Source organism: Ambystoma mexicanum, chromosome 6q (genome assembly GCF_040938575.1).
Source record: "Ambystoma mexicanum isolate Mex_15411 chromosome 6q, UKY_AmexF1_1, whole genome shotgun sequence".
In the NCBI taxonomy this organism is placed as follows: domain Eukaryota; kingdom Metazoa; phylum Chordata; class Amphibia; order Caudata; family Ambystomatidae; genus Ambystoma; species Ambystoma mexicanum.
Window position 1 is genome coordinate 1,591,571,177 of NC_090937.1, and position 12,279 is coordinate 1,591,583,455.

The 12,279-nt window shown below is 46.9% G+C and overlaps 1 protein-coding gene across 1 annotated transcript in view; it reads left to right on the forward strand.

The window, feature by feature from the left end:
* Positions 1 to 11,680, forward strand: part of LOC138516871 (zinc finger protein 420-like) — a 54,448-nt gene extending 42,768 nt beyond the window's left edge. The window contains exon 2 of the mRNA XM_069632317.1: positions 8,648 to 11,680. Within this exon, the coding sequence (XP_069488418.1) occupies positions 8,650 to 10,539 (1,890 nt within the window). The 5' untranslated portion in view covers positions 8,648 to 8,649 and the 3' untranslated portion in view covers positions 10,540 to 11,680. The remainder of the gene's footprint in view (positions 1 to 8,647) is intronic.
* The last annotated feature ends 599 nt before the right edge of the window (positions 11,681 to 12,279 follow it).

The following is a 12,279-nucleotide window of genomic DNA, read 5'->3' on the forward strand; positions in this document are numbered from 1 at the left end:
AAACATTGGCGTCATCTTCGACTTCTCTATTTCTTTACTCTCTCACATCCAGGACCTTGCAAAGAAGGCCCACTTTCAACTCCACCTCCTCCATAGGAATCCTTCCTTTCCTCACTTTCTCCGGAAGCTCAATGTCTCTAGAACTCTGGTTGTCTCTAGGTTGGACTACTGCAACAGCCTCTTCCTTAATCTACCCTCTTCCTCTCTACGTCCCGTCCAGTTTATCCAGAATAGGGCTGCAAGACTTATCCTTGGCTTTAAGCCCAGAGACTACACCTCTCCAGCCCTAAAATCTCTCCACTGGCTACCAGTTGCTGCAAGGATCAAATTCAAATCTCTCTGTATAATCCATCTACAACTGAATCTCACCAAATACTCTCCCTCTAGATCTTTATGTTCCTCCAGCGCCATCTCTCTGCATGTGAAGCACTTCTCTCAACAGCGTGCTGGGGATGATCTCTTTCCTCGGCTGACTCGCTCCTCTGGAACACCCTCCCCCTTCCTCTCATTCGTGAGCCAGATCTCCTTGAATTCCGGAAGCTCCTCAAGACTTTCCTTTCCACCTCCTCCTTTCCCCTCTCCCTCCCTTGCTAAAGCCCACAGTCACTGCGATTGGTTACCAGGGTCCTTCTGGGTCCAACCACCCCTCCCCCAATAGCCTTCAGCCTCCCTCACTCCCAGCACTTGCCTTTGGGCACCCACTGGACTCCGCTATCTCAAAGGACTGCACTTATTGTATTGGTAGAGGACCAGGCACTTAACAGCTGCTTGCAACATACTCCCTAGCACTTCCCTATATGGTACTCCCAGCACTTACCCCCTCCATCATCCCTAATCTCTCTGCACTTGCAGGCTCTGAATGCTCACAAGGTCTAGTAGGACCGCCTCCCTCTTTCTCTGGCTTTCATTCCCATGTTCCCTCACAGTTGCCGTTTGGGTGCTTTGAAACACAATTTACTTGATGTAAATTTGTAAGATTTTGAAGTGAGGGGATTTTACTTCTTATTTTTTAAAGTTGGGAGTCAAATGATTATTTAGACAGTACAAATGTAAATCCAATTCCCAGTGGGAGTATTTCCTATGCGAGAAAACATTTTTTAACTGGGAAACAGAAATGTTTTTGTAATAATAATTTCTTCGCACCTAGTTATTCATAGACATTAAAAGATACATGTTTACTTCTTCTGATCAGGCCTTAATAATAGCTGAGCGTGGAGAGCGGTCGCCGGTGGCCTGAGGGGAACAGCAGGCCTGGGAAGCCCTGCCTGGGCCTCCGTGAGTGTTTATTTTTATTGTTAAAAAAGTTTGTTTCTTCGCGCTCCTAGCGCGGTGTTTGGCCTGCTCCTGCTCCCCCCTCCCACTTCCTGGTCTTCCTCTCCCTCCCCGCCTCCCTGCCCGCCCACACCCCCCCTTCCTCTCCCTCTGCCTATAACCTCCCCCTCCTTGGCAGCCCTCTGCCCGGCAGCCCCCACGGCTAAGGGCCCCAGGCCAAGGGCGACTCCTACAGTGCGGCTCCCTGTGTGTCTGCAGGTGTCCGCAGGGGACGCCAGGCGCCAGTTCCACCTGTTCTCCGTTCCCCGGCCCACCCCTCCTACGCCTGGTTACATCCGCATGGGGCCTTGCCTCACTGTATTCACAGTTGAGGTAAACTAGGGTGCTTTTCTCCCCTCGCAGGATTCTCAAACTTAGGTGGCCCGGTACCTAATACGCTTTACTGTTTATGCTCTGAACTGTGGTAAACTATGGTGCTTTTCTCCCCTCGCAGGATTCTCAAACTTAGGTGGCCCGGTACCTAATACACTTTACTGTTTATGCTCTAAACTGTGGTAAACTAGGGTGCTTTTCTCCCCTCGCAGGATTCTCAAACTTAGGTGGCCCGGTACCTAATACGCTTTACTGTTTTTGCTCTGAACTGTGGTAAACTAGGGTGCTTTTCTCCCCTCGCAGGATTCTCAAACTTAGGTGGCCCGGTACCTAATACGCTTTACTGTTTATGCTCTGAACTGTGGTAAACTAGGGTGCTTTTCTCCCCTCGCAGGATTCTCAAACTTAGGTGGCCCGGTACCTAATACACTTTACTGTTTATGCTCTGAACTGTGGTAAACTAGGGTGCTTTTCTCCCCTCGCAGGATTCTCAAACTTAGGTGGCCCAGTACCTAATACGCTTTACTGTTTGTCTGCTCTAATTGTGGTAACTTGTGCTTGCCGCTCACTTCCTGTCTGCGTGCTCTCGTTTAATCTGTCTCCCCCCCCCTCCCCTCCCTTCTACTCCATGGTGCTCTCTGTCTCGCCTATCTTCTCTAACTGCTTCTCCATTGACTATCCTGCTCTCCTCACTAAATCTGGTAGGAAAAAGTTTAAAAAGGACATCCTGGTCTCCAACCCAGGCCTCCCTATCGCTGACACCTACACTAATGCCTGCTCTAAGGAAACTCTCACTGACATCCTCTTTTTCGTGCCTTCGCCTGACCTATGGACCCTTCATATGGTCTCTGTGCTCTCTCCTTTCTCCTCCTCTCCCATTAATGGTGGCACCCGTTGGGATGTCCTCTTGGCCCCCTTCCGCTCCTCTAAGGCCATCATTAATGTCTACGCTAATGGGACCGTCTTGGTCCAAGGCCCTCAGGCCAACCTTCACCTCTTCGATAGACGCTTCCCACACCTCATCAACTTCCTCTCCTCTCCTGCTGTCCCCCCTCCTCTATCCTTGGCTACCTTGCCTCTACCCTCCCTCCCTGCCCCCTCTCGTGCTCCTTCTTCACCTCCTTCTTCAATACCTCCGCAGGGCGTACCTCTGATCTGTACCCCTCCCCGGAAGTTCTTCAAGGATGGCAGCCTTCTCCACATTGCCACTCTAAACACTCGCTCTGCCATCAAGCACTCCTCCGATATCTGTCACCTTCTTGAGGAACTGGACCTCGACGTCCTTTGTCTCACTGAGACATGGTTCACAGCCAGCTCTGCCACCAGCTTTGACACACTCCTACCTGACGGTTACAAGATCCTCTCCATGCCCAGGCCTAACCGTGCAGGGGGTGGTGTTGCCCTTATCTTCCCTGAGTGGATTCCTGCCACTGTCACTCCTACGCAGACCTACTCCTCTTTTGAATGTCTTGTCTGCCGACTCTCTCTCTCTCCTAGCCATTCCCTTACCGTGGCTACTATCTATCGGCCACCTGGTCAAATTTCCTCCTTCCTCTCTGAGTGGGCTGACCTCTCCTCCTCACTCCTGTCCTCAACCACTCAACTCCTCTTTCTTGGCGACTTCAACATCCACCTTGATGCCTCCAGTCCCCCCACTGGTCTCTTTCGTGACCTCTGCGACTCTCTCTCACTCTCTTTTCTCCCGTCTGGGCCAGTGGTCGAAGTGTACGAAAAGAAGTAGTGGAGCTATGTACCCTGCTGCCCTGCTCTCGCTCCCCACAAACCCCATTGCCACGCCCACTCCCACACACAATACACACACCCAGACACTTGCAAACTACTGTTTAAGTGCAGTGCACTGAAAGTGCAAGTTTCAACTTCTTCCTACACTTTTATTTTAAAATGAAACCATTCCGGAATGGTTTCTTTTTAAAAAAAAAGTATAGGAGCTGTAAAAGGAAATTTAAAAAAGTAGAGGAGCACCGCTCCCGACCGCTCCCGCTCACTTCGACCACTGGTCTGGGCCTACTCACTCTGCTGGGCACACTCTTGATGCTCTGATCTCTTCTGACCTTCCCCTCTCCGTCCCTCTCTCCACTCCTCTCTCCTGGAGTGATCACTTTCTCCTATCCTCCCACCTCACCCTCCCTACCCCACAGGCAAAGCCACCCTCTTCACTGCCACCCACCTTCTCGGTCATCCGACCCATGAAGCGTGTGTCAGTTGAGGCTTTCGCTGCTACCTTCTCGCCCCCCCCTGCCCCTTCGGCTGACTCCCACCCTGACACAGCCCTCTCCATGCTCCACTCTGCTATATCTGTTACTCTTGATATCCTTGCCCCCGTCATGAGAATCCGCCTGAAGCCCAAAGCCAAATGTAACTCCTGGTATGACTCGGATCTCGTCACCCTAAAACGCAAGTGCAGGGTTGCCGAGAGGAAATGGCGTGCATCATGTTCATCCTCTGACAAACTGGCCTGCCGCCTGCTCCAAAGGCAGTACCGGCTCTCCGTTCTCACCAAGAAGAGAGCCCTTATCCAAGCCCGCATCTCTGCGGCATCAAACAACTCCGCCGAACTCTTTAAAATCTGCAAGGAGCTGGCCAACCCTGTTGCAGTCTCTACCTCTCCTGTCCCCTCCCAGGCCCTCTGCACTGCACTGGCCTCTCACTTCATCTCAAAAACTCAGGACATCCTGTCCTCGCTCTCCGCCTTTCACCTCCCTCCCTCCCTTCCCGGCTCTTCCTCTGGCCCTTCTGCAGTCACCCCCCCTCCCTCTTTCTCTGCCTTTCCACCTTTCTCTGCTGACGAGGTTTCCAGACAAGTCCGATCAATGAAAGTCTCGTCTAAACAGGTTCACCCTTGTTCCTCCAAAACTATCAAGGACCACATCGACTCCCTGGCTCCTGCCCTGGCTGACTTTTGCAACCACTCCTTCGCCTCTGGAGTCTTCCCTTCCCCCCCTCAAGCACTCCCTTGTGCACCCTCTTCTCAAGAAACCCTCTTCCGACCCCTCCTGCCCGGCTAACTATCGCCCTATCTCCATCACTCCCTTCCTGGGCAAGCTCCTGGAGAAACTGGCCATCTCCCAGCTTAACCTCCATGCTGAATCTGTTGGTAGTCTTCATGACCATCAATCTGGCTTCAAAGCTTCCAGAAGCACGGAAACTGCTCTCCTGAACATCCGTGAAGACCTGCTCTTGAACCTCGACTCCAACACTCCGTGTGTTCTCATTCTGCTCGATCTCTCCTCTGCCTTTGACACTGTCAACCATGCCATCCTGCTCAACCGTCTCCGGGAAAACCTGGGTATCACTGGTCAGGCTCTGGCGTGGCTGACCTCTTTCCTTTCAAATCGACCCTCCCAGGTCCAACTGGGGTCCTTCCTCTCCGACATCTTTTTCTCCACCTGTGGTGTCCCCCAGGGATCTAATCTCTCTCCCTGGCTGTTCAACCAGTATCTGGCACTCCTTGCCCACCGCATCGCCGCTCTCTGCCCTAATTTCCAGTGCTATGCGGACGATACCCAGCTCATTTTCAGGCTACCCTCAGCCTCCCCCTCTCCTTCCCTCATCTCTGACTGTCTGTCTGCTATCCAAGAATGGTGTGCCGCCAATGACCTCTGCCTTAATGCCAGTAAGACTGAGATTCTACTCATCGGTACTCCCACTCCCTCCTTCCCTGCAGCTCTCTGGCCTGCCTCCCTTGGCCCCCTCCCTGCTCCTACCTGCAAGGCAAAAAACCTTGGGGTCATCTTCGACTCCACACTCTCCTTCTCTCCTCATATTTCTGACGTCGCCAAGAGGTCACACTACCAGCTGCACCTCCTCAGAGGTATTCTTCCCTTCCTCTCCTTCCCCCAGAAGCTCACTGTCTCCCGAGCCCTGGTTCTCTCGAAGCTGGATTACTGTAACAGCCTCTATCTTAATCTGCCTGCCTCCACTCTCCGCCCTCTGCAACTCATCCAGAACAGAACTGCGAGACTTGTCCTTGGCCTCAAGCCCAGGGATCGTATCTCTCCAGGACTGAAATCTCTACACTGGCTCCCAGTGGCTGCGAGGATAAAGTTCAAAACCCTGTGCATTGTCCACAAGGCCTTCTGGGGCCTGGGTCCTAAATACCTTCAACTCTCTCTTCCCAAATATCTTCCTTCCCGAGCCCTTCGCTCATCCGCCTCCAACTCCCTCAGGGTCAGCCGCTTCTCGAAGCAACGAGCTGGGGGTAGATCTCTCTCCGCGGCAGGGGCCTCCCTCTGGAACAGCCTTCCTGCCTCCCTGAAACTCGAGGAGAACCATCTCCGGTTCCGGAAGCACCTCAAAACCTTCCTCTTTGCTTCTGCTTTCTCTCTCCCTCTCCCCTGCTAAACAGCTAATATTCTTCACTGAAACTGCACTGATCCTGCAACTGGACCTCTCTAAACGGCCTCTGCCCTGGGCCCAGCCACTCTCCACTTGCACGGATGCCCTGGAACCCCTCTGCACTGCGGGACTGTCTCTGTATCCCTACAGCCCCCCCCTTCCCCAGCACTTGTTCTGCACTTACCTTGCACTTGCCACCAGCTGGCCCTATTTATTTATTACTTTACGCCACTTACCTTGTACTGCACTTCCCCCCCTCCCCTTCCCCTTGCACTTTTCCCCCTCCCCCACCCCTGCACTTGCGCGATCTGAATGACACCTGGCCTAGTAGGATCGTTGTCTGTCTCCCCTTGTTCCTCTCCTCCCTGCCTCGTCGCGCCTTGAAACACCTGTGTATAGGCGCGTTACAAATACCATATCATATCATATTAATGTCTTCCTGTGGTACTATGTGCACTGCTGGTAAAAACATATCCATTGAGCTGTGTGTGTGAAAGAAACAAGAGGTTATATGTGTTTGTTTCCCATTTGTGTTTTGGGAGTATTCGCCTAGTTTTAGGGAGTAACACTGGCGGATGCACCCCCTTATCTGTATGACTGAGTGTAATCTTCTTTGCCCAGCACCCTTACCCTACTGCAAAACCTGTTTCCATCTGTGCGAAGGAAATGCAATGAGAGCCTGGAAATGCAATGAGAGCACCAACATCTACCAGGAGCTTTATTTGGCTCCCCAGGCCAACTGGTGCCATACAAATAAATCCATAAAACAGTAACCCTGTGCATTTAGCAATGTGTATGAATGAGCATTAGGGCATATGCAGAAGCAATGTACAGCATAATTGGTTGAATACAATTGAAAAAACTCAGTTTTCCTCTCATGTGGCGGATCTATTTGCTCTATAATCGCTGCTGGTTCCCAGAGGTAGCTTCTGCTTATTGGGTGATGTTGGATATCCAGGAGCTGCTTGGAGCTCCTGCTAATACAATCCTTATTTCCATCCCTGTTATTGATGTCAACCTGCCCAGGCTCTTCTAATCTACAAGCCGGAGCTAAATAGTTTGCAACAATTTTAAACCACGTGCCTGCTTATAATTCCAATAACCGATCAGGAATTAGGAACCTTAAATACATTCCACAGGCATCTTTGTGAAACATGCAGCATGGTTTAAATCCTGACCGGATTGACCTTTATCAGTGCTCACAATTTGCCCTTGCCACTAGTCATTGGCGAGTGATAATTGACTCTTGTAAGAAATTGTGTGCATAGGGCAAGTGATGTATTGTGCCTGGCTAATAGCTTGCAACTTGAAATAAGATTTTTACCTATGCCATTATTCTTCTGTGGTCTATAAATTGGCAACATTTTGATAATGTAACCGAATTTCAGCTTGGATGAATTTGGCATTCAGCCATATGTAAACCTTGTCTAATGTCAATATTCTAATACATGGGATTGAGTACTCTCAAATGTACATAAGTATATTGTAAGTTACTGAGGAGTTCCTTTGTCCTATAGAGACACAAGGTTGCAGGCTGAATGATTTAATAATGTCACAGAACTCCAACGTGACATATGAGTTAAGGGTATTGTATTCCTTTTACTACATAGTCCTCGCACCTTCAGCGTATTATGTTCCTTGGTGTCTCTGCTGCAAGAAATCTTCCTGTTTTGTTTATTTCGACTACATCTTAAATCAGTACTATACGTAAAGATCTATCAATGTGAAGCTTGTTTTTTATTAAAAACAGCGATTGAAGTTTTTTCGCAATCTTTTCACAGACAGCTTTGTGGTCTAATGCAGGGTTGTTTTCTACTCTCCTTTGTTAAACTGCAGCAGTGTACTAAATAAACATGAAACTGTAAATGTTATTATAAACTAATAAATATGAATTGACAAAGGAAACTGCTTTAAAATAAAGGAATCTGAAAAAGCTGGTTACATGATTAAGTGTTTCCATGGCAACTGGTTTCTTTTCCAGGTATTCCTCCTTTTACATAAGTGCTGGCTTTAGTGTCAAACATTGTTATGCCCCAACTAATCTGTAAAAAGTGTCTTATAACAGGTGTGTAGTGATCTCACAACAAGATTGTGTAATAAGAATTTCATGTGTTCCTCTTCCCTAGTACGGGGATATAAAGAAAAGACTCTGTGTAGGACGTCCAATGCATTCCCTTCACCACCTCCAAGGTTTTGTGACCTATGTGGAATAGAAAATGTATACATGGGCTTGTGATGTGTTACTCTTCAGTGCTATATGTGTACCCGTACTGTATGGGGTTCTGGAATGGTAGGTGCTGGAAGGCTATCAGAGCGTAAAGGCTCCCAAACAAAGGAAGTTGAGATGGTCTTTGAAAGGCGATCTCTGTTTAAACAGAGTTCATGCCTCATTAAAACTGCTCCATGGAGAGTGTAGTGGAAGCATAGGTGGGCTGGTATTCCAATGGTGTTGCGAACATTGTCTCGGTTTACTAAGGATACTGACAACAGCCTGGTCTTCAGATGAGACAACTTGTCACCATTGATCAAATGAAACCTAAAATGGTGTTTATGGTGATAAATTAAATGTTTTTAAAACCATTTGGAAATGCTCTACTATGTAATATGAGATAATGCTTTAACATATATCATTACTTTTACCAAACAGATATGTCACCCAGGAACATGTATCGGAAGAGTAATTATGAGGGATGTTCTGAAAAACAAGAAGTCCATAAAGTATCTCCAAAAAGAGTGTCAAAGACAAAAAAGAGGCATCGTATTCATCCAATAAGCAACAGAGTTGAAGAACCTGTTCATCGTGAGCAAGAGTGCCGCCAATCAAAAGAAACTTGCAAACAAAAGAGGGGACCCATAAAGAAATCCTTCATTTGCCGTGACTGTGGAAAGGGGTTCTGCAGCACTTCCTTGCTTATTATTCACCAGCGAGCCCACACTGGAGAGAAACCCTATTCGTGTGAGGAATGTGGCAAGTGTTTCAGTGTGTCATCAAGCCTTAAACTGCACCTGAGAATCCATACAGGTGAAAAACCATTTTCCTGTAACATATGTGAAAAAACCTTCAGCCAGAAAGCACATTTTCAAGTGCACCAGCTAACGCATACAGAACGGAGACCATATACATGCAGTGAATGCGGGAATAGCTTCAAACAGCGAACACAACTTACTTTACATCAGAGAATACACACTGGAGAGAAACCATATACATGTACTGAATGTGGCAAGAGATTTAGTCAACATGCACATCTTAATACACACCAGCGAATACACACTGGAGAGAAACCATACACTTGTAAGGATTGTGGAAAGAAATTTAGTCAAAGGTCAGTTCTTATTATCCATCGGCGAATACACACTGGAGAAAATCCTTACACATGCAATGAATGTGGTAAGTGTTTTAACCAGCCATCAAACCTGGCTACACACAAGAGATCACACAGTGGAGAGAAACCATATACATGCAATGAGTGTGGTGACAAATTCACCATGTCTCAGTCACTTGTTACTCATCAGCGGATACACAATGGAGATAGGCCGTATGTTTGTAATGAATGTGGGAAGAGTTTCCGTAGATCACACCACCTTAAATCGCACAGTTCAGTCCATACAGGTGTGAAACCCTTTGCATGCAGTGATTGTGGAAAGAGGTATAGCCAGTCAAGCACCCTTGTCATACACCAGAGAACACACACAGGAGAGAAACCTTTCACATGTAAAGAATGTGGGGAGAGATTTGCCCTTTCTCGAGAGCTTTTCAAACACAGAGTAGTACACACAAGGGTTAAACCTTATAGCTGTTATACATGTGGCAAGAGTTTTATCCTGCCCTCACAATTAAGCCATCACCAGAAAGTACACTCTGTTGATGAACCCTATTATTGTAAGGTATGTGGGAAGAGTTATACTTGGTTAGCAGGTCTGCTCGCTCACCAAAGAACGCACACAGGTGAAAAACTTGATACATGCAATGAATGTGGGAAGACATTTATCTCATTAACAAACCTTAAAAAGCACATGAAAACCCACACACAGGAAAAGCCATACTCGTGTAAGCAGTGTGGAAAGTGTTTTAGCCATTCTACATACTTAAAGCAACATCAAGTTACACATTCCAGAGAAAAACCATATACTTGTAATGAATGTGGAAAATGTTTCAAAAGGACTACAGAACTAATCAAGCATGAAGGAATACACACAGGTGAAAAACCGTACGAATGCGCTGTTTGTTGTAAGCGCTTTCGTCTGTCAGGCACCCTCAACAGTCACCTCAAAACGCACAAAGCGGATAAGCCCTATAAATGTATTGAATGTGGAAAGTGTTTTCGCTGGTCTGCCTATTTGATGATTCATCAGCGAATGCACACCGGGGAAAAGCCAAATAGTTGCAGTGTATGTGGAAGGGCTTTCAGTGCGCAAACAAATCTAATCAGACATAGGAGAGTACACACAGGGGAGAGACTTTATCCATGCAAAGAATGTTCAAAGAGTTTTACACGTTTATCTAACTTAACAAAACACCAGACAATGCATGCGGAATGAGGAAGACTTTCATTACGAGCATCTCCTGAAGAAAAAAGGCACCCAAGTGGGGAGACATGGAAACTTGCAGAAAGATCATTCAAGACGTTTTACCCCACTATCGGACCTATGAAAATATTGCACTAAAAAAGTATGTACATTTTGATTGTTGTTCATTATTGCACGGGTAGGTATGTACCAAACACGGAGACACCTAACCCATAAAACAACACTTCTTTGCAAAGGATGGTCAAGGAGTTTTGCCAAGCTATTCTAACTAATGAACAAATACGAAAACGCACTCACTTGAAAACATTAACAATGAAAGATATAATGGAATCTAAACAATTGTGATTTTTAGCCTGTTACACAAGAAAGTAAGGCTACCGATAAGAAAAATGTACACCGCATCATGTGTAACACAAATGTGAGTGAGTACACATCTCTTCGCTCTTGCCTGTAATATGACTTTGTCTTAGCAATGTGTATCTGACGAAAGCTTGCTAACATACAGTAAGATCCAGCTAGGAATCCTTTATGTTTGATGTGAATGGTTGCACAATAAAAAGGAAATTATGGATGAATTCCAGTGCATGAAATAGTCTTACTTAGAAATGTTAGCCTACAGCTGATGAAACCTGAAACAAAATGAAGATGGTTGTATGGTCTCTTCTAAACTAACCTAAACACAAACTAAGATCGAACACTGCAAGTCTAGACCAAGTGATTACCAACTTTGAAACTTTGGTAAGTCAAGATACATTAGCGACATGGGATGAGACGCAAAACGGTATGAGTGTCACAAAGAATTCTGTGAGTGAAGTATAAACCGTTGCTCCTACCAGAAAGTGTTCATAGTTCTGAAAATCTTAAGGCAGTACTTTCTGTAAGGTTATTTTAAAAAGGGTCTTAAACTTAACTTGTAAGTCTTTTCACGACTTAGTGTCCTCACACTGCTGACTTCTGCTCTGTCGTGTCTGTGTCACAAGTATAATACTTTTTATGTCCCATTTATAAATGGGGTTCTTACAATCAAAATCAAAACATAAGGCATATAGAAAGAAAAATGCTTGTCAATCAAAGGTTGAAAGGATGAGCAAAGTTGCTTTAGGTTACCCAATTTATTTATGGACTTATTGTAACCAATAAAATATGTGGTATTTTGTGTCTTAACAAGAGACTTTGTAAAGTAAAAAATAAATTGTGATCTTATATCCAATGGACGTTAGTAAACAGAATGTCAAGTTGTTAATGTATCCATACAGAGGTAACCCAATTGTCTGTAATGCATCAGCTAGGCCGGGAGGATAGCTCATGAGTAACACGTTTGTCTTGGAAGCATCACGCCCTGAGGTCCTTTCCTCTGAACACTGAGCTCCGTTCTCGGCATTCTTGACTCAGCGAATATGGCATGTGTGGCATCTGTGCAGTAATCCCTGCCTTTGGTCCTGGACACAGAGGCACTTAACCTTCTTCGGTCTGAGGTCTCTCCTGCTGGTGCACTGCACGTGCTCTCTGGCGAGGCCACCGCCTTCCCCAACTCTATTTGTCATTTGGAGGAGCAGAGACGGGAGGAGCGGCACAGCGCAGCTGCCTGGTGTTTTGGGGAGGGGGGTGGAGGTGTGTGTGTGTGTGTATATATATATGTGTGTGTGTGTGATGGTGCAGGAAGGCGGTTAGGGACAGAACTGCCTGGTTTTGACATTGGCTGTGGCTGAGTCAGTGGGATGGAGCTGGTTGGTCGTTTCCATTGACTCTGAG